The sequence below is a fragment of the Thunnus maccoyii genome, chromosome 9 (genome assembly GCF_910596095.1).
Source record: "Thunnus maccoyii chromosome 9, fThuMac1.1, whole genome shotgun sequence".
Taxonomy (NCBI): Eukaryota; Metazoa; Chordata; class Actinopteri; order Scombriformes; family Scombridae; genus Thunnus; species Thunnus maccoyii.
Genome location: NC_056541.1, coordinates 25,203,156 through 25,229,230, shown reverse-complemented (window position 1 = coordinate 25,229,230; position 26,075 = coordinate 25,203,156). Strand labels below are relative to the sequence as shown.

General features: G+C 41.4%; 1 protein-coding gene across 1 annotated transcript; it reads right to left on the bottom strand.

Annotated features, from left to right (window-relative positions):
* Positions 1-840: 840 nt before the first annotated feature.
* On the bottom strand, positions 841-26,075 carry grk5l (G protein-coupled receptor kinase 5 like). The gene is made up of 16 exons (XM_042421995.1): positions 25,270-26,075; positions 10,940-11,035; positions 10,627-10,739; positions 7,468-7,545; positions 6,964-7,061; positions 6,679-6,771; positions 5,383-5,446; positions 5,148-5,288; positions 4,838-5,028; positions 4,615-4,652; positions 4,329-4,418; positions 4,029-4,237; positions 3,802-3,939; positions 3,445-3,582; positions 3,093-3,224; positions 841-3,008 (listed from the first exon to the last, which is right to left on the bottom strand). The coding sequence occupies exons 1-16, from the start codon at positions 25,319-25,321 to the stop codon at positions 2,925-2,927; spliced, it is 1,755 nt and encodes a 584-aa protein (XP_042277929.1). The 5' UTR covers positions 25,322-26,075; the 3' UTR covers positions 841-2,924.

Below are 26,075 nucleotides of genomic sequence, written 5' to 3'. Positions count from 1 at the left end.
ACATTGAATAAAGTTGCAGTCATAGATTGACAGCACACTGAAAGGGGTACTCTGGTGATTTAGCGTTGCTCTTCCATTAAGTTGGGACAGATGCTCAAAATCGATGCAGCAGAGGCTCCTGATTTTTAATCCTTATGAGTTAAACTATAAAAACACTGAATCTACACTTCCCATAATGCAAACTTCATGCTCCGAGTTTGTGACCCAGCTCCTTTGTAATGCAGGATTCATTCTAAATATTACAAGTCTTTAGGTTTCCAGGCCTCCAGAGCCATGAAAAACATTTTAATGTACAACTATTTTCATAGGCTGAAAGGTCATGATGAGTAAACTGATCTTGATTAGTAAAATTTACAATTTCCTGTTGAAGAGCACTGTTGTGGGGGAAGTCATCTCCATTGCGGTCACTTATGAATACCATGTTTTTTTCTGCCTTTCCTATTTTTAATTTACCACTGAGGGTCTATGGCCAAGTTGCTCCCCCTCAGGCATTCTCTATGGGACCTCATACTTTGAAATGCTCTGACCTAATGATACAACTGTATAACTGTCTACCAGATGTATGTAGATTGTTTTATATCCATGATTCAATATGTATTTAAATTATGTTAAAGATGTGTTGTAAAACTGGTACAAATGTAAAAAAAAATAAAGCATTGCAGACAGTCTTGGTACCAATATTAACATAAGAGCTTTGCTGTCTGCTGCTCCGTGTACATTAAGGTTTAATATATGATATTGCGTGCAGGAAAATTACTTCCTCAAAGATGTATTTGAATATGAACAAGGAAATGATCTGTGGTCACAAGGACAGAGGAAACGGAAATAAAGAGGCAGGCGTACTGTGGAGTACTCAAACTATAGCACAGAGTTTATTGGGACTTGAAGGACACAGTGGGTTTGGCTTTCACATGCACTCAGCACTTTGCTGTACATCACATTAAGAAGGAAAACAGAATTCCCTCATCACTTCCCTCCTCTCCTCCTTCCCTCCTTCCCATCCAAACTGTGTGAGTCTCGTGTATTTGTGTCGACGTGTTCCCCAGCGAAACAAACAGAGCATGACAGTCAGAGGACAAACAAAGTGCTGATGTCTGTGTGGGCATTGTCTGGGAGATCATGCGAACAAGGAGGCACTTCAGTCTGATTCAAATTTTCTTTTCGTCATATCAAGAACATATATATAGAGAGAGAGAGAGGAAAAAAAACAGGCTTTACGTGAGATTAATAAGGACGATTAAATTACTGCATGGACCGGCTTTCACTACTTCAAATAGGAAAATACCACATTCTTAAAACATGCAGAAGAGACTGAGCTCTTCCTCCCTTTTAATTGGCTGTGCTGCTGCGAGAAGGCCACTTCTTTGTGTGGTGTTGTGGGTTCCTCTGGCGTCTTCCTCCACCTTCCTCTGACAATAATATTCGCCGGATGAATAGGATAAATAAAACTCAGATAATATGTCATATACCCTGTGTCTTTGATTACAGCTGGAAATAAAACAAGAGGAAGACCCTTTAGATTGGTGAGGCATTTTTGAAGAACATGTAAATGTTAAATGGGGCAAAATAGAACAACCTGTACATGTGACAACAACGGCTAGGCAGCAATATCTTATACATGGAAAAGGCATAAGGGGAGCAAGAACACTTAAGTTTCGGACTAAACTGTAGAAAACAAGAGGCGTGTCGCAATATCAATACAATAATGTGCCTTGATGATCAGAGGTAAAACATTTTCATTTTGATGAAGAAACAGCATGACATTATTTTAAATTGTGCAACTTGTAAGTCAGGCTGAGTGCATGTGTTCCTCTCCACTCCACGGGGACTGTGCAGAAAACTGAGCAAAAAAAAAAAAAAAAGAAGATTTCTGTTTCTGTACAGCATATTACTTTGTTTTTTTCAAACTCCACATCATGTCAAATATAAAGTGACACTGTAAACTGAGGGAGACGTCTGTGCTGTATGGTATACAATGCTAACATCAGTGGAATGAGGTATGCAGAAGCAAAGGGATACAGCTGTCCATACTTACACTTGTCCATGCAATGAAAACACAACACAATTCTCACAATTCTGTCTGTGTGCATCTGTCTGATTGTGTATGTATGTGTATGTGTGTGTGCTTTAAGCTATATGATATGTCTGCAGGCTCATATTTAGAGAATGTGTATAAAACGGATCAGGCAACCCACGTTCTGACCCCCCTCCCGTGATTCTATATGACGGCTAAAAACCTTCAAAAACCATTAAATCAACATGACAACAGTATCACAAAAACTAAACTGTAATCTTTGGCCTGAGTGTATGCAAGGCAATGTACATTATGTGTTGAGGTTGTCGAGGTGATGTGTTCTGAATGTTTAGGAGTGATCTGAGGTACGAGAGGTGGAAAAATACAGAGAAAGAATGAGTTATAGTCAGAGTTGTACAGATGGTGACACTATAGATAGCTGGAGAGATACTGGTACAAGATATAGGCCAGAAAGTAAAGCAGACTCACAATGAATGGAAAAGAAATTCCTTTTCTGGAAAAAAAAAAAAAAAAAAAAAAAAAATTCACCAAGACCCCATCTTCTATTCCCTGTGGTGGTCTTTATTATACAGTGGATCCCCTGAATATTAGCTTGTTTTCTATCCTTTTTCATCAACATCAGTGGCTCTGTTCTATAGTCCAACAATCCTGAGGGTAAATAAGGTTTGTCCGAATATTTCCAAACGTCTCTGCAACATCCCATAACAAATGCCCGGGGTCTCAGGGCCTGGTCATCCCCCCCCCCCCTCCCCAAGTGGGCTGACCATTTAGGCTTTAGACAGGCTGTCTCCGGCTGCTGCTCAGGCCCCGGTTGTGGACCAATCAGCAGTGGGGAAGCCCCTTGGAGCTCCTTCCCTTTGTGTGTGGCTCCCACACCGTCACTGTGCCACTAGGGGGCAGAGTTGGACATGGAGTCCACTGAGTTTACACTGGAAGACTGCACGCGGCTGTGGGAAATAGACACCTCTGGGTGCTAAAGCAGAGACAGAGATTTGTGTGAGTTAGTTTGTATGAATTTATCATGAGTTTATGAGCGTGTGTGTGCATGTTTACTTACATGCCTCCTGAAGATCCTGTCCAGCAGGCTGCGTCTGGGCGGCTCCGGTGGCTGATTCCAGTCAAGATCCGGAGGTCGCGTCCCTTGAGGCCCGAACACATTCAAATCTCTGAAACACTCAGTTTCTATCATCTGGAAATGAAAAAGAGAAGAGAGGAAAAGAAAAGGAGAAGAGAGGAAAAGAAAAGGAGAAGAAAAGGAGAAGAGAAGAGAAGAGAAGAGAAGAGAAGAGAAGAGAAGAGAAGAGAAGAGAAAAGAGAGGATTCGGTGAACTTTATTAGGCGAGTTCTTCCAGCAGTTGTACAAACTGCACTGAGCATTTAAAAATGTCAAACTAAGTGCACACACTTACCTCATTCTGCCATGGGATGGAAACGCTGCCTGTAGCAAATTTGGAGTAGAAGTCATTGTCAGTTTGGTCCAAATTTACTCCCTTGACTGTGGAGAACTGCTCTATGTCCAACACATCCTTACAGTACACTGCCCGAGGCTGGGAGAGGGCAATGACCACAGAAAAGACGGGGTTGAGAGGAAAAACAGTAGACACATTTATCTTAATAGATATTTTATAATCGTGGGATTTTGGTTTTAAAAAACATGTTTTTCCTCTGGTGGCCATTTTAGTTAGGTCATGGATTAAAACACTTACTAAGTGCAGTAAAGGTAGAGTTTCACACTTAAAGTGTGCACAGTATTACAAACTACTCACATCAGGCACAAACGGAGGCTCCACTATTCCAGCCTCTAGCCTCTTGAAGTTGATGTTTTTGAAGAACGAGTGGGCCTTGACGCCCGCTGCTCTGTCCGCCTGGCACCCCAGCCTCTGCTTAGGGTCTTTGGTCAGCAGCTGGGTGTGAGCAGAAGCAGAGATGACTCATTACATTATTCATTATTCATCCATCTCTCTGTGCCAACAACTTTCCATCAAACCCTCACCATTCTACAGATGGCCTTGGTGTCCTCTGTAAACTTGTCGTTGTACTCCTCTTCCTCCTCCTGCACCCTCCTCTCCACCTCCTCCCGTTTCACGCGTTCCTTGCGGGCGCGGAAGGGGGATCGTCCGGCGGTCATCTCGTAAATGAGACAGCCCAGCCCCCACCAATCAGGACTCATGCTGTACTTTTCGTTGTTTATCACCTCCGGAGCTGGAGAGGAAGGGATTTGGGTTGTGGGTTAAAAACTGGTGAATACTCTGGAAATTGTGCTTACGGAAACATTGATTTAATTGTTTCTTACCCATGTAGCCAACTGTCCCCACCCTTCCTCTGATGAGTTCTCCTTCAGGCACTTTGATGGCCAGCCCCAGGTCTGAAACGCGGATGTGTCCTGCAGCCAAATGAGGACGACAGGCTTATCTAATCACGCAAACTGGATGCTTTTACACAAATGTGTGAAACTTATTTGACGCAAGTAGTGGATTATGATGCATGACTTTGGTTTGACATTGTTTATCAGCAACAAAACAAAAATGCTGTGCAAAGGTAGAACCAGAAATCTGATCTGATGGAGCTTCAAAACTCACCATTGTCATCTAGTAGGATATTCTCTGGTTTCAAATCCCTACAAACAACACAGCACATTCAGTGTGTGGTTAAGAAAACATGTCAAAGAACAAAAGCATCGATTCATAACTGATTATCTGCAGATTTCAAAAACCTGATTCTAGCAAGCGTTATGGCTCTCTTGAGAATTTAACTGAGCTGAACTACATCTAAAAACGCATTTCAGAGTGTTTACAGTGCTACCTGTAGACGATGGATTCCCTGTGCAGATGCTCGAGTCCACAGCAGATTTGAGCGGCGTAAAACTGGACCCTGTCCTTCTCGAAGCCTGGCGTGCCCATGTTGTAGATGTGAAATTTCAGGTCTCCACCGTTCATGATGGTCAGCACCAGACACAGAGCGTCTTTAGTCTCATATGCATACGCTAAGCTCACCTAGCGGAAGAGAAGAACATGTTAAAAAAGGTATAAAAGTACTCGGACAAAGTAAAAGGCATGCATGCAAGTGAGATGAGATAAGATGAAGCAGGTACTCTTCTTTTATGTTTACTCACAACAAATCTACTGTTGACTTTCTCTAAGATCTGCTTCTCGTTGAGCGCCATGGACTCTCCTTTCCTCTTCTTGATCCTCTTCTTCTCCAGCTTCTTACAGGCGTACATCTTCCCCGTAGCTCTAACCTGGCAAGCACACACCTGAAAAGAAAGACATATATACTGTTATTCAAATCACAACATATAAATACTTTACGCAACGTTTATCACCGTCATCATAAACAGCATAGCTTACCTCTCCGAATCCCCCCTTCCCCAGCACTCGGTACTGTCTGAACGTGTCTTTAGTGATTGGTTGCCTGACAGAACACAGACACAAAATCCATTAATAGACGCTCGTATAGTATTGATTAAGACAGAAATATTATCTGCGGAACTCAATACCATCCTGAGTCTGTTTCCTGTACAGAGGGTGGGGCCTCTGGTACGCAATTTCACTTTCCAGACACGGATACAATCAAGGATGCCCTGAAAGCCTGCTGGTTACTTCTAACTGCCTTTGATAAAGCACTCTGTATTAAATATTTTCCAGCCTAGAGTGATCGTGCTCCTCTGAAGAGTCCCTCAAGTGAAGAGCAATTCTATCAGAGTCCACTTTTTTCACCTGTCAATTATTATGTTCTCAAAACTGGAAGGATGTCTCAAGTTTCATTACATACGACAGACATTAATTACATGTGTTAGTATTTTTTTTATTAACCATGTTGTCTGTGCTTAACGGAGCCACAGTCTCAGTAAGTTATTGTTTTGGATTACTCTTATTTTTATGTTTTAGATAGTTCTTTTGTTGTTTTAAAAGGTGTAATTTAAGGTGTTTCCAGGATGAAATAATTCACAATTGTATTGAAAATTTTACATTTCTGTTTAATTCTGATTTTGTGTTATCTTTAAGTTGTTTGTTCTGTAATGCGTTGTTAATACTGTCTGTCTTGACCAGGACACTCTTGAAAAATAGATTTTAATCTCAATTGGGCTTTCCAAGTAAATTACATTTAAAAATGCTGAAATTTTCAAAATTAATCAACTTTTTGCATGATTGATCTGTCTTTTTCTCCTGCTCGTGGCTTAAAATGGTAAAAATTGAATGTAAGACATGTTTTTGGACACTTGTACTGGCTCCACTGGACATGTAATCTCTCATAATATAAACAGATCTTTGCAAAAATGCTTAAATGAAGAACTGACTATGTTTTTTTCCACTGTAGCTTAAAAACACTGTCATAGTCTTCACTAATAAAGAAATACATAAAAACAGAACTCTCAAAAGTACTATGATGTCTGCTTTTGGAAAAAATAAATGATTATTGGTATCTAACACTTTCAATTTTTAAGGTTAGTAGTGACTAAAATTAGATTTGAGTTTCTTTTTGAGCTTGTTTACATGCCTGAGTTCAGCTTATCTAGCAGACTAAGGACTAAACTTTCCACTTAAAAAACTTCTTAATGTACTGAATGAATTAAGCATTTAAATCTTGATTACATAGCTATAAAGTGAGTGCTTAATATATAAAAAAAATATGTTCCAGCTGACCTCTCCAGCATCTTCCACTGCAGGAAGCGGTCAAAGTACATGCTGTTCTGGTAGTCCGCGAAAGGAGCGCCGCTCAGGTAGTCATGGACAGCCCTGGTCCAACACACAACAAGGCAGGCTCAGTCAACACAGTTACAACTCAGAATATATTGCAAGCTAAAATTCCTCACACAATGTCTTTACTGTTTGTTATATACATGGCATGAAGTATAAAAAATAGGGCGAGAAAAAAAACAGGTGAGAGTCTAGCAGACAGGTGATGTTAGCATAAAGATTGAGACTCACTTGCGGCAGTTGCTGAAGATCTCCTTACATGGACTGAGCTCGAGGTTCTCTCTGCACTGGTCGGCAAAGACCTCTGCAATGTCTACACGCTGAGGTGACTACATCAACACATGTATACACACAGAGTGACATATGCGCACAAATACACAAATAAATTACTTTTTATTACACACACATCATCAAACTGGGGGATAACATACATAACTTCTCTTAGAGCTAACCACAGTAACAGTATGAGTATATTACGTACATACACTTTGTGCAAACATTACATTGTTATTTTTGTACATTTAATGTGTACATTGAATTACAACACCCTCGTAACTACCCTTTTAAGTGTCTGAGAGGCTTTCATTCAGCTGTAACTCAGCATTATTGTCTGCTTTTAGTTCTTTTCCACAGCTTGAACATCAGTCACTGTAAAAGGTCACTAAATTCACTTTACAGCCACGTGAAATAAAAAAGGCTCAGAGGTTGATAAATGTATCAGATAAAGAAACGTACTTGTTTTGAGAGAAAAGTCTTGATGATCTGGTCTCCTCTGCTCTTCCTTTTTTCATCAGGTGTCACCTCGTAGTCTTCCTAAATCACAAAATAAAACATCATTAACAATATTGTGTCCAGTATCCAAAGTTATTGTCAAAGTAGAACAGAGACGACGAGTCCACAGAAAATTACAATTTATTGATCATTTTAATAATTTTTCAAGCAAAAAACATCAAATGTTTGCTGGTTCATCTGGTGTGAATTTTTGCTGTTTTTCTTGTTTGAATTGAATATCTCTGGCTTTTGAAATGTTGGTTGGACAAAACAAGACAAAAGACATCACCTCAGGTTCTTGGAAGTTGTGGTGAGCTATTTTATATCATATTTTTTACACTCATATGTAATTTTAGATATTCTTTAGACATTTTATAGGTTTGTATAACTTTGCAGTGGTAAAATAATTTTATCAACAAATCTGTCAAAGAACACAACTTCATACATAAAACATTACACTGCAAAGAAAGAACTTTGTCTCCTCTCCCAAGCCACAGTAAGGCTCCCTATATCACAACAAATCTTTTATAATTATCCAAGATGCTATCAGCAGAAGTAAAAGGAAATGTCATCAAAAAATATGTCCCCTTAAATCATCATAAACCGGTGATGATTTAGGATCCGGTCTTGGGCCAGAGGAAGACCAGATCCTAAGCTTTTCCTCTGCTTTCCAACAGTGAAGAAACAAAAATGCCAAACTTCATTTCTCCCTCTGTTTGATTTATTTTTTAATTGGTATGCTAGAGCAGCAGCTGTTTAGTGGTAAAAAAGGCCACTTTGCAGACACACACCTCTCACTCGCTGTATCTCTGTGTGTTGCTGTCACTCTCACATAAACATATGCCGCTCTTGGCTCGGTGTGTGAACATACGTAGCCATTGACACAAACAGGTTTGGTCGTTACACGCTGAACATATTGGACATCTCACAGAGGCAGCGACATGAAAAGCGCTGTGACGCATTTCGTAGCCAGCGCTTTTAAACTTTTGAAGAAGGAAGGGGGTGGAGGGGGTGGAGGGGGAGTAACATGGTGCCCGTGCTGCACGCTGGCCTGACTCTTTCTATCAGTGGCTTTTTTCCAACATGGTCCTGTGTTGCCTGGCAACCACACAGTAAACACGACGGGATTCCTTGAGGTCCTGGAGTGTCACAGTGTGTCACACCAGCGTCACCGGCTTTCCACTACAAAACACACACACACACACACAGTCACACACACATATATATATATATACATACATACACAGTACGTACACACATAAGCCTGGAGCTTTAGGAAAAACAGGCTTTAAAAAGCCACAGTGTCACTGACACTTCAGAACAAAGCCACAAGAAGTCCATTAATGTATACATACTGTATATACAAATGTAAGAACGTGAATAAAAGATGGTGAAAATGGGGGAAGAGTGAGGTGTGATTGCTGCCAAGTGTTGATTAACTAAGGCTTTGTTATCAGAGCCACCAGAGAAATTACACACACACACATACAAAGTAAATGAGCTGTCTGATTCCCACCCTTGCCGGCGGGGGGTCAGCCAAAGGGAAAAGAAGACGCCCCTTTAGCCTTTTGGAAGCAGAGGGGATCCAGCACACACATCCACATAAAATTGTATGCACACACACCTCATGATGTAAGAGGAACCACTGGAACCCCCAAGCACATTCCTTCCTCTGTTACACACACTGAAACACACACTCCCTCTCACCTCAAAACAGCCATGTTTATGCCTGTTCATGGCGTAGAAACAAACACTTCTACACATCTCATTAATTCCACTGATCCGATTTGATCAACAAACTACTACACTGCCTGATTTTTTTGTACCTTACTCACTTTGAGGAAATATACTGACTAGATAACATAATAAAACAGTTTTATAGGAAAACCTACACAGGACTCACATGTCATTTAATCACTTGAAACACCTGCCTGGTTGTAATCACCCTAGGACCTGGTTTATTGTCAGTAAAGTGGTGAGTACGATGCTCAACACTGAGCGCAGCCTCTTAGTTGGTCACGTGGTTTGCAGAATTAGCTCCAACAAGTGTTTGGGATGAGTGCATGTAAAGTGGTTTCCCCCTCGCAGAGGGTGACGGTCACTTTTAGGGGCAGAGAAGGAGGGGGCTGGGATGGGGGGGGTGTACTGGGATTGGATGGGGTGCTGTGGGAAACAATGCTGTCCTTTCTGTCCTGTCACATGCCCGAAAAGATATTCTGGGCATAGATAAAGACTTAAATGTGTCATGTGGGAGGTATTCCGTCTAGACGCAGAGAGAGAGAGAGAGAGTGAGAGAGAGAGATTGGAGGGGAGGGGGGCAAGTCGGGTTGATGGGGGAGATCTGGCTGGTTGAATAATCACTACTCAGTTTAATTGTCTCCTCTGCGCTGCTTGACCCAGCACCGGCTACGCTGTAATCAAAGTGAGTGCACTGAAAAGGTGTTTGGGTGTGTGTTTTCTAGACGTGCGTTCATCGAGCAAAGAGTGTTGTTTTTCCAGTTCTGCTTCACATATTCACACCTGGGAGCTCCACTGGTGAAATCAGGGGTTAAAGTGATAGTTTGACATTTTGAAAATTCTAACCCTTAAGAAACTATTTCTTGGCCAAGCGCAGTGACTTCTGTCTCTGCTGGTTGCCTGGGCCAGGAACTCACTGCGCCCGGCCAAGAAATAATGCAACACATAACCTCCGATAAAACCTCAATGTGTCAACGTGTCATACAGTTTCTGTATGCACTAAACAAACGAGATATACTCTACCTTTGGACAGAGCCAGACTAGCTGTTTCCCCCTGTTTACACTTTTTATGCTAAGCTAAGCTAACCAGCTGCTGGCTGTGGCTTCATATTTGTTGCACAGACATGAGAATGGTATCAATCTGCTCATCTAACTCTTAGCAAGAAAGCCACTAAATTGTCAAACTAGTCCTTTAAATGCCTTGCACACAGTCACTTTAATTATAATTATTAATGTGAAAAAGAAAGTTGATCATTAACTTTCCCACATTTTCCTGTGGATATTTTGGGATTAATGGTAGCCTTCCACTAGAGAGAAGCTCCACTCTATGTTTATATCTGTGTGTGTGCATGTGGTGCATGCGTGTGTGTGTGTGCATGTGTGTACCATTGCATCCAGTAGCTGGATGCATCGTTGCAGTTTAGGTCTGGTCTCACAGTAAAGACGGAAGAGAAGCCGTCCGATAGGCTGTTTCTCACAGATGCTGACATAGTCCCTCTCTGCAGGAAGACAGGAAACACACACACACACACACACACACACACACACACACACACACACACACACACACACACACACACACACACACACACACACACACACACACACACACTTTAAAACACAGCCATGTCCACACAGACAAACGCACTTTCTTCAAATGCAAGTGAGCACACACACAAATGCACATGCAGACTCTTACCAACGCTGTTTCCCTGCTCAGTGCACTGGCTTATATGGGGGAAGCGAAGGATCTCCTTCCATTTTTTGCTCCTCCCTTTCCGCTTTCCTCCTCCACCTGCAGCAAGAGCAAAAAAAAAAAAAAAGGAGAAGTTATAATGAAAAGGCTTCACAGAGTTATCAAAGTTTATTTTCAGGAGCAAATGAAAGCCTGATGGCTAAAAGGAGAGAGGTAGAAAGAGAAAGAGGGGGGTTGTGTGTGGGCTCTCCCTTGAATGAAATCATAATCTTGGCATGTATATATAATTCATAGATTACGTCTCGCTTCCTCCCTAAATATCTCGTCTCTCTACTGACTTTCTGTCTCACTCAGTAGCTTTTCTGGAAGTGGAACAGTGTGTGTTTAATGTGTGTGTTTGTGTCCACACAGACAGAAAGCCTATTCTGACCGGCTCAGTTCCCATCAGAGCCCGGGACATTGCCAGACTGGATTCCACTGCTCTGAATAATCGGGCATCAGCTTCCTGCAGCATCAGGAACTAAATCATTTACATCCACATTAGATCTGTAAAGGAAACTTTCTTTTGCCTTAAACGTGCCTTTCAAACATTTGACCACCACACCTCTGCGTTTCCCTCTTATACCGGCCACAGAATGGGATAAAAGAGCAATCGTGAGAGCTCATTTCACCGTTTTCCACCCATTCCAGCTGCTGCACCCTACGTCATGTTTGTCTCAGTTTTATTTTTTTCTTAATATGCGAAGGCCGATCTAATGAACTGACTGGGATTTCCTTTAACTGCTCGGTGCTGTGGAAATTGGCTGTGAGCGGCTCGCCCGATGTGAGAGGCAACACTGAGAGCATGAGAGCAGGAGAGGTAATGACAAGCAGACATCTTTAAGTAATAACCCAGGAATGTGAGAGGCACTACGTCATGCTGGAGCCTCTGAGTGAAATTTTTAGCAGTTTTCCCATCAATCCTCCTGGATTAACGCCTCTGCCGTTTGAATTTATCTATTAATCTCAAACACACTGTCGTGCCTTTGCTTTATTATTTGACACACTCACATTAATTTGAATTCAAGGAGATTTCAATAACACTCAACATCATGAACATCAAAGACTCATATCGGCATATCTTGGTATAAATCAGACATTGTACAGGTGTCATTTATTACTCACTATGATATCATCTATGGAAATTTATCAGAAATTTGAGGCCTACTGACACATTTAAGTTCTATATTTTGATTAAGCAAGAGCAAATTTGGTTGTTTAATTATTTATTGCATGAATATTGTCACAAGTAGATGCACATCATTATACCATACATTTCATTCTGTCAATACAAAAGAAAAAGCTGAATTCCTGCACACTATCAGTGTCAGCACTGAGTTTAGATGCAATTTTCAGTCAAATCTCTATTATTTTTATGAATTTATTTATCACTTTATCGTTTCCTACTCCTGTCAAGCTTTCCATACATACTAGGACGAATAAGCAGTTTACAATGGTAACTGTGGCAGACTTACTACTTGAAAGTTTTGGTAGTAAACAAGCTGAATTTTTATTGTTTCCAGTTTCCACTTTTTAAAATAATGTATAAGGGTCTTAATATGCACTGGATGGCTACATACATGACATCATGTTAAAGATCAGGTCCATGTTAAGGACCAAGTCAACATCCTTACCAGCTGATCATCTATTTAAGACATTATGAATAATAATGGAATTAAAATGTTCAAATGCTAACTACAGAAAAACATACTTGGACAATTAAGCCACACAGAGGTTAGATTTTTACTCTATAACTCTAGTTCATAAAAAAGCTTTGAGGATGAGTACTGATGAGCTGGCAAACCTAACACTCGCTCATGTAATGAGTTGATGGAGCGTGAACTTCCCCAAATCCAATAAAGTGCAGCTAACATTAGCCAACACTCTGATATAGTATCATCCAGGGCTAGCTACCACATCCCAAATTGGATGTGGCTGTCCTGAACAGGGCTTTTTATATTACAACCTGTAGCCCATAAAATATTGTTGTGAACAGAGCTAATTATGTGCTCCATGGTTTTGGAAAGTAATGGTAGGTTACTAGTAAGCTAGGTAGCCAGGCAAACACACTTTTTAATCCATTCCTTACACTTTTGATACACAAAATCCACATAAAATGAACTTCAGGTAGGGTTGGTTTTTAGACAAGGGACCAAACGTCACCACAGCTGACATGCACAGAATGGTATTCATATCACCTTAGACAAACACAAAGCATGAATGTATTAATATCTCAAGTCAAAATATCCCCTGAGAGAATCATTAACTCCCAGCACCTGCTCCTCATCAACATTACTGTAGACCAAACACGCTATAAACGGGCACACATCCTTATTTAAGCGCCAGTTGTTCTCTGAAAACACTTAATGTAAAGTTATGCCCTACAACAAAATGTCAGCGCGCTCTAGCTGTGTTGCTGTGTGGTCCAATATTTTAATGGCTTTTAATAAAAACATGACGTCCGCCAAAAAGCACAACAGTACAGTGAGCAGAGAAGGTCATCCCCCACTGGGGCCACTAATCTAAAAATGAAAGCACTTATGCTACTGTAAGGCGTTTTTGGATAAAAGCATCAACCAAATGGCATAGATTTCCTGTGAAGGGTCAGCGTCATGTCAAATAATTGTACCGAACATGGGTCCTCCACCCAAGCATTCAACTTCTACACAATGCTGAGACAACCACAAATAATGTAGTTCCTCCTTTTCCTTTCTGTATCCTGTTTCCTTCTCGCCGCTCTCCAAGCCTATTTATTTTTCATTTTCTCTCTCCTCATCTCTTCCTGCTTTTAGTGACTTGTCTCTCCTTCCATCACCTTCCTCCCTTTCTTGGTTTCCCGTCACCCTGCTTCTCTTTAACTTTCAGACTCTGTTGAGGATGTTCTGTCGTCAACAACTCTAGATCACCGCGACAAAGTTGCTGCCAGGCAATGACTGACCTCATTTGCAGCTTCAGGCCACAACAATCCTCTGTATTAAGAGTCACATAAGGTCACAAGTTAACAGCTTTATGAGCATATTACACAGAGCTTCCCTACAGATCAGTTGTTTCCTGACCTTTTGGCTTGTTATGACCCCTGAAAATGAAGCAACAGCATGCATATGTCATATGCATATGTAATTTTTTTCCTTCTTAGACTGATTTGAATGCTTTTTAGAGGCCTGAGGGGGTAAAATTATCCAGAAATTCACAAGAAAAAGGCAAATATTAGAGAAAAATCTTATAATAATAAATAGATGCCACTGATTTTCTGTAAAGTCAATATCATGGCGAATAAAACCTAAAATATTGCTCTTCGCTGGGTGAGAAAAAGAGAGTCATAGGATATGGGAAGTTAGTGGAGATGAAAACATGAATAAAACTGCTTGGCTACTAGTACTCTGTCAGCATATTTAATTTATCCAGCTATAACAAACTACTTTAGCATTTTGTTTCCAGCCTGTTGGGTGCAAAGACGTGGCCATCCATATGCAGACATACCCACCTGGTCCCACAAATGCGCAAATATCATGCATAAATTATTCATGTCCATATAACAGACTCATCCATCTGAACATTATTTCCTGTCTGGTCTCAGTGTCTTTGGATGTCTCTGATGTCTGTGCTTTAAAACAAAACAAAACCCTAAATCAGATGAGTTCAAATAAATTCTGTGCTGCATTGCTTATGGCCATCAGCTGTTATATGTCTGTTCCCTGAGGGGGAAATATTCTGGTGGGATGTAAAAAAAAAAAAAAAACTAGGTCTAGAGGAAGTAAGGAAGTTTGGAAAGGATAATAAATATCAACATAAAAGGAAGCGCGGAGATTTGAAACAAATCTCTGCTTACATGTGTTGCATTTTAGGTCCAATCAGTAACTCTGGGTCCCTCTTTAATAAAACTGGGCTATTAAAAGAATGATATGCACGTAAATGTCCTCTATAAACCCTTTTGTCTTCGCTCTCCCATTTATTTCTTTTTCTATTAAACAGTTCTCACTCTCTCATGGTCTGTCACTTACACATGAGCAGAAATATGCATTGCGCTGTGGGTACACTGCACACAGGAACTTGTCAGTCTAATTTGTTCCATGCGGGCAGTGTGGTCACCGCCCTTTATTTATGTTTCTGCTTAGCAGCTCTGACATCATCAAGACTTGTCAAGTGAAGCAAAAATAAGGTCAGAGAGGGAACGACATCCGTCTGGCGCGACACCAGGGGGTTACCGGCATCCCAAACATCTGTGTGTGTGTGTGTTAGTGTGCGCACAGAGTTCTACACTGACCTCTCTCTAGTAATGTCCTCATGCTCAATTTAACCAAGACGGGCAGTCCTGCAGGCCCCCATCCATCCACACATTCAAAAATGTCCCTGCTTAGCTGTGAGGTTATATTCATAAAGTGTTGACACACAAAGGAATCTAAGCCATTAACCAGTTTCTAGCTTCCACACACACATACACACACACACACACACACACACACAGGTCTCTGAGGTTTCCAACACCTCTAGTCACACTGTCACATCAGACGAGCAGTCAGATCTATTGTGGACAACCAGTCGAAACCACATCCTGAAACTCATGCTGTGCATTTGGCATATATGTAACAACATCTGCAGCAGAGTGTGCTGGCAGAGAAGAGTGCTGTGAATGTGTGCTGGTGCGTACACCTACACCATGCAAAACGTGAGAAAGATTTCTGCGACTCTTCACACTCATCTCTTCCCTGCACCGACCTAAAGCTTCATCCTGGTTAACAAACAACTGATTATCCACTACTGATCATCAAACTCTGGCTCATTATCACATCACCTCCTTTGTCTGACTTGTTAAATGTCGGCCTCGTGGTTGAGTCATATCGTTGGTGGTCAGCAAGGTACCAAACACGGTGATGCAAACCAGTACCAGACTATGATACAAACGCCTTTGTTCTCTGAAAGTCTCCCTCTTCCTTCTCTCCCACAATGTCCAACTGTTCCAATGGTTGGAATTTATTTGCATTAGAGCTGCAGGTAAGGGCTGGTGTTCTTATACATGCAAAATCGGAGACGTAAATAACACAACAAGCACATGATCAAACAAATAAGAACGTTTGCATTGGCACTCTCTAAAACATCCTCTTCCTGCTTGTCAGGGCGCTACAGGTTGATTCTTAACAGCACATGGCTTCCTTTATCTAAAAAATAATCTGGAAGACATAACACTATATCCATCTCTTGCAAAACAGAAGGGGAGTTGCTTGGAAATAAATCACCCCTCTCCAGACTGTGCTTTTTGTGTGTTGTGCAACAAGTCACGTGTGAAAGTGCACGTCACTATGTACAGTATGAGTATGAGTATGAGCGGGGATGTAGAGGTGAATCACGAAGAAAATATGTGTTTTACAGTTGGTGATAATAAACTTAACCACAATGTACACTAAATAGATAAATAAATCAATGTAATCCTTCACCTACGATAAATCCTGTCTTTGTGAAGCTTAGAAGGTTTGTTATTGAAAGGAGGACAGTGTGAGGTTCAGTTTAAGTGTAGCATGTGTGTGTTTGTGTGTGTGGTCTGTGTGCCACAGGAAGCCGAGGGAAACGCTGCCCAGACCTGAGCAGAAGGGGAGGACTATAGCAGGAAGACGCTCTTTGTTGCCCTGTTCCACCATGATGTCATGTCGGTCCCTCTGTCCAGCTGCCTTATTACCATCCTCAACAAGCCTCTCTGTCCACGTATTCCTCATTATCGCAATAATAACGGGATGATTCTGCTCTAACATCTGCCAACGCGCTCAAGGCAAACATCTGTGACGTCCACTTTTACCCTGGCAACGCTGGACTATTCTTTTAGCTGCTGCGGGGTCACATGTGAAACCACTTAATGAGAGGTCATAAACTCAAAATCACTCAGACAATAAAAGAGAGATCTTATCAGCGGTATCGATGTGACTGTGCAGCCGTGTCCCAACGCACCAAGTGTGCTGCACTGACAATAACATCTGAGTCTAACTTGACCTCAACCCTAACAATGCAGCTGTATTTAGCATGGAAGCTACATGTTTATATGTAAAAGATGGATTTAGACATAAATTCTGTGTGTAGCATGTTGCCCACAGCTACATTTGCACAGAGCTTAAAGAAAAAGGGCACAAGCGCGACCATTTTCCTGTCTTTATGTCCTTGTAAACATTACTGCTATAAATAGCAACCAGCCCAAGGGCAGGAGCAATGTGTTAATACAAACTTGAGGTGGTCAAACCGGTCCATGACCTCAGAGCCGGCGAGCTGTGACAGTTGTCACTACAGTAACTGTGTGGTGTGTGTGTGTGTGTGTGTTCATAATTGAACACTGAGAGTGTGAAAACTTGTATGCAAGGACAGAAATCTCACAACAGCAACAGAAGGTAGGGTACATTTCCTGTCTGGGTCAGAGTCAGGTGCCACAAGTTTCCTGTCCTATAAATATATGAAATATGGAATGTGAAGGGATTAAAAAAAACAACAACACACACACACACACACGCATCCTAGCTTGCACATTCAATAGTCTGAAATTATATAATCCACCAGCCTGTCCGATCAAAGCACCACACACACACACACACACACACACACACACACACACACACACACACACACACACACACACACACACACACACACACACACACACACACACACACACACACACACACACACACACGCTGGGTAATACATGCTGTTTGCTCATCCATAAAGATCAGAAGGACAGACCATAGTCCACATGAAGCTGCTCCTCTGCGCTGACTAGCTGTTAGCGTGTTTGTTCACCTCCATAAATGTTTTGATAGGGTGAACATTATGGCTATGTAAACCTATATCTCTGTGAAGGATGACTTTATTTCTTCTCGCTCCGATTGAAATTCTGCAGTTACATCACAAGCCAGCAAACACAGAGGAAAGTGCCTCCAGTGAAAACAAGAGATCTAACTTATCAAACTGATGGAACACATGGTGCACTGTGTGCGGACAGATATTATTGAACGTGGGTGTGTGTGCGTATAGCACAAATACCCATCCCGGAAATAGGGTTAAAGTGATTACATTGCCCTTCTCAGGCTGTCCTCTTCCTCTCCATTTCTTTTTTTCCCCCTCAAAAGACACACACACACACACTTATTGAAGATGTTTGTTCCACGTCTTGCTCCTACAGTATGTTGACATTCCATGTTCTTTTGTCCCTGTTATGGCAACATCCCTAGAAAGAAAAGAGTCTGTTGTGGACTTAACTGAGCTGAACTGCTGAGAGAAAGCAGCTGTTTCAGCTTTTACCACATTTATCTGGTATTCTGGAGTATTTTGGTCTTACTCAGGGGGCAATTTTGTTTATCTTTTTTCCCCCTATTGTTGAAAACTCTCACCAGGCCTTAAGGAAGAGTAAGTGGCGTTTTCCCTCTTTTCTTCATCGTTGAGAATTATTCGGTTTTTACAATATTAGATGTTATAATCTGCTCCATTTTTCTCTCAGAATGCACCATAAAGAATCATCAGACCATAGATTAGTCATTCTCATTAAAAAAAACAAACAGGGAGAATAAATCACTTAGTTTTTATTTCACTAGCATTTTTTTTAACTTGTAGACACACTACATGATGTCATGTCTGACCCTGATGTGTCGGCAAAGTTTGCATGAATGTGTTGTAAAAGTGTACAGCCTGGCATTTGGCTCCTCATACAGCAGGAGACATTAGGGAGGAAGCATCAAAAGATACAGTATTGATTATTCTCTGATTAATGCACATCAAATATTCATTGGATGTTCCATTAAAGAAATACGACAACAGTGCAGAGCACAAGAAGCACATCAAGACACAATAAGATGCTAAGAAATCACCTGTATGTCTGACACGGGGGGGGGGCACAACTAGATATCATCATTTTGGCTGCTCAGTGCATTCCTGGAGTACTTCAGTGACGAGCTGTTAGAATTCACATTTTTTTTCACTGCATCCACTCTCTCTCAGCTACTTCTACTTTAGATAATTATCTCCTATATTTCCCAGAATTCCACTCAACAACCCCCGGAGAACAGGCGTGAACTTGTTGCATCCAGCTGAGTTACGTATACTGTATGTGTGGGTAGAGGCAGCAATAACAATAGAGATAGTAAGAGCCAGAGAGCTGAATTTTTCCACTCAAGAAAAAATGAGTCACACTCCTACTCAAAACACAGCGAGCCTTGTGGCGTGTTGTCGATGGAGGAATGGGTATCTCTGCTGCTTCTTTGGTTTATTTCTTGATGTATAACTGCTGGTAGAAGATGGTGAGTCAAGGAAGAAGCCCTTTGCAATTTCATTCTGAAGGTCTGACATCAAAAACTTGACTTCTATTGTTGATATAGAAGAAGAAAATTTCATCAGCTTTGTGCATTTACTCATATAAATATTAGAGCCGAAACTAGTTGACAACTAATCTGTCGATTATCTTTTTATTAACCGATTAATTTATCTTTGAGATTTGTCTATAAAATGTAAGAAAATAGTAAAAAATTATTTCCCAGAACCCAAGATGACACACTCAAATTGCTTGTTGTATCCATGCAACAGTCCAAAGCTCAAATATGTTCACTTTACTAATACATATTACAAAATAAGCATCAAATCCCCACATTTGATGAGCAATTTTTGGGCATTTTTGCAAGTGACAGAAATCAATAATGAATTATCAAAATAGTTGATAAATTAATTTTCTGTCAAACTAATAATCGATGACTCTGCTAATTGTTACGTCTCCAGTGGATATGACAACAGCACATTGTTTCCTTTACTAGATGTTTTACTGTAGGAGATTCCAACATAATAAAATGTTTGTTGTGAAACACTTTCATTCAAACCAGATTTAAAATTAAATATTGGTCTAAAATACATCTAAATAATTTTATGTTTGAGTCACTGACATTCATTTAGTAATTCCATCTAACTGGAATTCATATTAACTGTATTGCCAGTAAACATCTTGGAGGTCTAATCTGCGGGCGGCCTGCTCCTAAAGCACTAATGTCTGAAAGAGAAAACATAAAAAAAATCCATCTCTTTAATAAGTGAATCACCTCAGAGATAAATATGAAATATGTAAGAATGGGTCACGAACAGCCCTGCAGCTATCTGAGAGAGACTTTCTTCCCCGGGTTTTCTTCTTGCCTCTTTCCCGTCAGAACAACCTGTCGAGGAAACGGGAGGCTTGTTTCCCTCTCGCGTATTTTACTCTCCCCTCCATTAATGCTCTCCAGTTGTCTGCCCAATAAAAGTCAACAGCATTATGTCATGGCTCCGTCCTCTCAGAGGGGTCCTGAGAGAGGAGCACTCCAGGCAAGTGTTTTTGTTTGTGTGGAAATGGGAGAGAAAGTGTGTGTGTGTGTAACAAAGACACAAAGAGACTACTGTACATTATTCATACTGACATTACCATTAGCTGACAGGTAGATGATCAGATGGGACACAGAGACCTGTGTTGTGTGTTTTGACAGTTGAGAGGTTTTGAAGACGTTACCCAGCTCCTTTTCACGAGAATTTCGGTTTAGCCCCACTGACAGTGGTTCCCCTGGCTTGCTGAGACTTGCTGTGGCATCATACGACGAAGCAACACCGACCCCTTTCCACTTCCCCTCCACCCGTCTGCAGCAGGAGCTCGAGGACACCGTGCACGTTCAGAGCCCACACAAATTGCTTGTACAGACTAATACCTCATGCCTGTTATCTTTTGTTATCTACGATCATTCGTAGGTTCTTGCAGTCACAGATCAGTTGGTCGTTAATGTTTGATCCAATCAAAATATCCTCTTGAGTGCAATGGGGCAAAAAAAAACATGATAGGATTGATTTTAAACACAACAGAATCCAATTAGATCTTGTTGCAATCTGAATCTAGGACTCTGACAACTCTGTTGCAGTTTAGAGGTTCTGAAATGACCTGATATGACTGTATTTAGATGCTAATCATGTAAGGTTTTTCCCTTTTGCACATATACAACCCATAAAACTGCACTGATTACAGTTTAGTGCAGGGTGCTGTCAAACTTTTTTGACAACCAATAGGCCCATCAAACTACTTCTATTTGAGACATGCAATTACACTGTAATTCTCATCTAAAGCATATAGGCTGTCAGAGATCAAACAAAATCATTCATCAAATCCACAGAGATTCCTCTTCATACTGAAAATGAATAAAAGAATCAGTAGTGTTGTAGAAGATTACAGTTTAAGTCTAAAAATTCAAAGTTTTGCTCTCAATCTAATTAAAGTATTTAAAGATCCCTTTCCAGACATGTTTTAAGATATATATGAAATACTCTACTTTGAATAATAATTTGCATCTGATACGGTTTTTCCACACAGAAAAAGTTGAATTATCTCATTAAAATATCATTTACTCCTTTTCCCTCATTAAAAATTCCATAATCTATGAATATGCAAATACTTTTCATTTCAAAAGTTAAAACTGCTGGACACAAGATGTCTGCTTCACTGTAAAGTTCTCAGTGTTTGTGCACTGGGGGCCTTCAAGCTTCCACATCACACTTGTGTTAGTTGAATACTGGACGACAATTGGCTCCAAACTAAAATCATGCTGCGCACACATCATTCTGCACAGTGAAAGTCAAACAACCAACTGAAGGAACAAGAAGGAAAACTTTTGAGAGGAGGGTGACTTAAAAGCTTTTGTTGGAGGAAATGCTGAGAGCGAAGTAAAGGGTAAAGCAAACAGAGTAGCCGCCATGTTCCCGTTATCATGATGTCTCACCTTAGTTAACTGGAAATAAACTGAGACTTTCTAATCTGAGTAAATTCGTCACTACTCAGGTCATTTTTCCAGTGCGCTCATAACACAACACAAGGAAATATGTACTGTATGTCTATAGCCGTATTCATGTAGCGGTTGTGTGTGGCATCAAATGGTTTTTACTTGCACAACTGCAACATCCAAAACACGACAGCACGAATGAGAAAGCCGGCAAGCAGCAGCGGTGGCGGAGTGGAATTCGGTTGAGTAGCCCAAACTAAATACCCCCGGCTCTGTTACCGCAATTCAAGAAAGGCAGCTGGATGCAGCAATGCAGTTTTTCCCCCCTTACTCTCATTCACTTGGACAGCCGATGACGTTCGCTCGCCTGGCTTGGAATCTACGACTGCTGCCAGAAAGAGTTGTGAATGGGGAGGCAGGCAGGAGGAACACACATACACACACACACACACACACAATAAGCTCAGGGTCTACTGCACTGATGTTCTCGTCAGAGTGGCTGAGTTCAAGTTACATTTAAACAAAGGAATTCACCTCCACACACACACCTTATATTAAACCTGCTTCCTCAGTCTTCTTATACATCAGCTGCCGTTCAAAAAAACACTTTCACACTGTAAGAAAGTCATATCAGGCCTGAGTTACTTTTTCTTTTGATCTGCTATGACCTCCCCCACCCATATTCCTCAGCTGACACACAGCATACAGAGAGTAGAGCTCTTCAAATCAGCACATCAGCATTTCCTGCTGCTCTGACATGGTTAACAGTGGCTGTCAGATGATACTCAGATGACCACGCAGGAGATCGGGGTGTAACATTTCGCCGAATACTCATCATCCATAAAGTATCTTCCGCAGAGACCGGAGAACAGCTCCACAGGAAGATGGAGCTCGGATGGCAGTAGCCCACTCAGTTTGTTATGTAACGATCAATTTGATTAAATAGCTTATGGGCTGCATCTAACTGATAGTGCATATGGCTTTACGTAAGACAGCAGTCAAGACTACTTAGCGAAATGGTTCAATATGGTCTGGTGGAAATCAAAATGTGTTTTCCACTCTATGATTAACATGAAAAAGCATATTGATCATAAATCCTCTTCCATCAAAAAGTTTTAGCCACGTCCCAGCTGGTCTTAATCCTCGAGGGGAGCTGCCCCATCTCTATAATCAATGACTAGGGTTCACACGATCTTGGCTGCAAAACCCAGACCAGTTCTGTCAGATCAGCCATCGCCGACACAGAGGAGCCAAAGAGCGATGCGAGGCTGGCATAAGGCCTGTTTTGCCCACTCCTGGCCTGCAGATATCAATAGCTTTTTATTTCTACGCCTCGCTGCCACTCCGTGCTGTTTTACTGATTCGGGAGGTGTGAGGACGCTGGCATAAACAGGCAGAGATTGCAGTGTAAACTGGGCCTTCCTGTTGCGCATCCCTGAGAGCGTTTGGACAGAGGATGCATGCCTCTCGGTTCAGCTCTGGCTTGGAAGACGCACTTGTATAAACAAACAGGAATAAACAGTCTTTATTTGCTCCATTCACATTCTCCCACTGTTGCTGGTATGTGACCTAAAATGTGCCTCTGTGTATACTGTACTCTGCCATACATACAAGCGAGCAGTGGGAGAGTTGCACAGTCCTGTAAGATAAAACCTCTAATGATTCAGAAGCTTAAAGGACACAAACCAATAACACGCTCATAACAACCTGTGACATGTTTCAGTGTGCGTGGTGCAACAAATTTCAACTCAACTGTTGATCCACTCTCACACGGCTGCATTTGTTGGGACAGAGGCCATTGATCAAGTGGCTGAGAAAGTCGTGCTTCAGCTATTAACTCAAAGAACCATCTCATCCCTTAATGTGAAATTGTAAAAGGCCCCTTTTCTCTCCCACACACAGTCAGGGGCAGGGACTGGATGAGCACCAATGGAGCAGCTGGGACAAGCGAGATCTGTCATGGGTCATTAACTGCTCTTATTAATTCATGAAGCTTAATTCACCCAGCCCAGTCGTGCTCTGCTCCCATAAAACAAACGTCCAGTCTGACCTGGAGGCGTATGCATCCTTAGTATGGGCTTTGACAGCATGTCAGCTTCCTGTTCCACTTTATTATTCCATTAATTCCCATGAAACTCCCTCTGCCCTCTCTGCAGACTGCCCTTTTTTTCCCCTGAAGTATGTCATCATTGTGAGATAAATGCTTAGGAGCTGCCAGAGGCGCACAAGTCTTCTCCTGCGTCACCCCGCAACTCCATGGAGGCTCTTGCCACATGAAACCACACACTGCGACGAAACTTGTGTTTGCACTTGTGAGAGAGTGTACATGTTTGACAGACCACAAAACTGAGTCACTTACAATTCTGAGCACTGCTTCAGATTATAACTAATTCTGAAAAGGCTAAAGTATGCAGAAAAGAGTTCCAGGGAACTATGATGCTGAAGCTTTTTTTTTTGTGACTCCCAAAACAGTTCTTCGGATGATTTTAAGGAAGTTCCAGTAAGGACAAATTCCACTATAGTTTTAGTAACTGAGAAATATCTCGATTAAAGATGGGGAAATAATGACTATTTCAACTATAATAATGTTCCTCTAGATTAAGTTTTCAGTCTTTTTTAATTAAATATAGAGTCAGCAACAAAAAATGTTCCTTTATTTGACATCCTGGAACCCAATCCTACGATTTGAGGCCTGCTACATTAAAATTTGAGTTTAATTTCATTTTAGACTGTACAATCAAACCAGTGACAATCTAAAACTCACATAAAACTGCACTCATAACCCCAACTTTATCATTGACTGATTCCCATTCATGAGAAACAATCATGGAGTCAGACTGCATGATGTTTACCTGCAGACCTTCCCCCTGCCCTCAGCGCGACCCTGACTTCCTCAAAAAAATAATAATAATAATAAAGAGAGAAATTCAAGACCCTGTGCTGTTAATAATATTTCAAACTACATAGTAAAACTACATCTTTTCTCACAAATATCTGACCGTCTACCCACTGATACACCAGGGACTCTTGTGCAGGCCCCATACATAGATTTCAACGCCAGTCACGTCATCAGATCACCGTTCAAATGCCAGCCAGCCTACACTCATTCCCTCTGTAGAAAGGAGTTATTCCCTGCTCCAGTGTGTGCCTCAGCATGTATAATATTGCGAAAGAGCGCATTCATTTGCACAGACAGCGAAAGCGGATGTGGGAGGCAGATTTTTTTTCTCTCTCCCCTCTTTACATATGTGGGAAAACGCATATGATCTGTCAAAAATCGATGAGTATAAAATAATCCATCAACATGGACTCAGGTTAAATATGATCACCAGGTGTTCAATTTTCAATGTAATATGTTCACGTTGCTTGTAACGTTGCATAAGACTTCTGTTGCATCTGGAGGATTTACCTGCTGTAATGAGCCGTACAGTCCGCAGGGCTACCTACTGCCGTCATCAATACGATTATTCCCACCTTTTCTGCATATTAAGCGCAAAATGTGACATAGTCAGGCCTACCTGCTATTTGCACTTTTATATGCCAACTTACCCTCTCTCGCTTTTAGCAGTACAGTGTTGGCTACTATGTTCTCCAGCTCCATCAAAAAAAAAAATCCTAAATGCAGAGGTTTTCGGTACACAGGCGTCTGCAGCGAGACCAGCGTCCTTCAGCGTGTTTGGTCTGTACACTGTCTTCACTCCTCGTCGGTATCCGAGCAAAAATCACTCATATCAAAGTCGTAAGGGATAAAACAGGATGTCATAGATTTGCTTGCAATGTAAATTGGGCATGGTTCTTGTTGTGGGCTGGAAGTGCGGCGCTGCATTTCTACTCCAATCCCCCCAAAACCATTCCATGCGTAATTTGGCTGCGGAATCTCCCCCAATGCAGAAACGGATCAAGTTGGAGTTGCCGATGTACGCAAACCGGGTCCTTTCAGCATATTCTTTACAGCGGTACACCAGGATACTACCAGCTTTACATTTCAACAGCAGGGGTTGGCTGAGTGCACCAGAGAGGACATCAGCGCGCCCCCACCTCTGTTTGGTGCGTAATCAAAATGGGCTGGGCCTGTCTGTCACAGCTGCGTCAAGCCACAGGCAGAAACAACTCCAAGAGAAGTTAACACAGCCTGTCATGAAAATAAAAGCACAATGCCGCTATGCTTTAGTATAGGACATTTTGAATGGAAAATGCCTTTCCATTAGCTTAGCTATTAAAATCCACTTTTACTGTCCTCTCACTGAAGCTGACAGAACTGTTCATATGCTCACAGCAGCCATTACATACCCAGGTGTTTCATCCAATCTCAGACTGTGTGAGTACAAATCTTTCGTGATTGACATTTCTTTCAC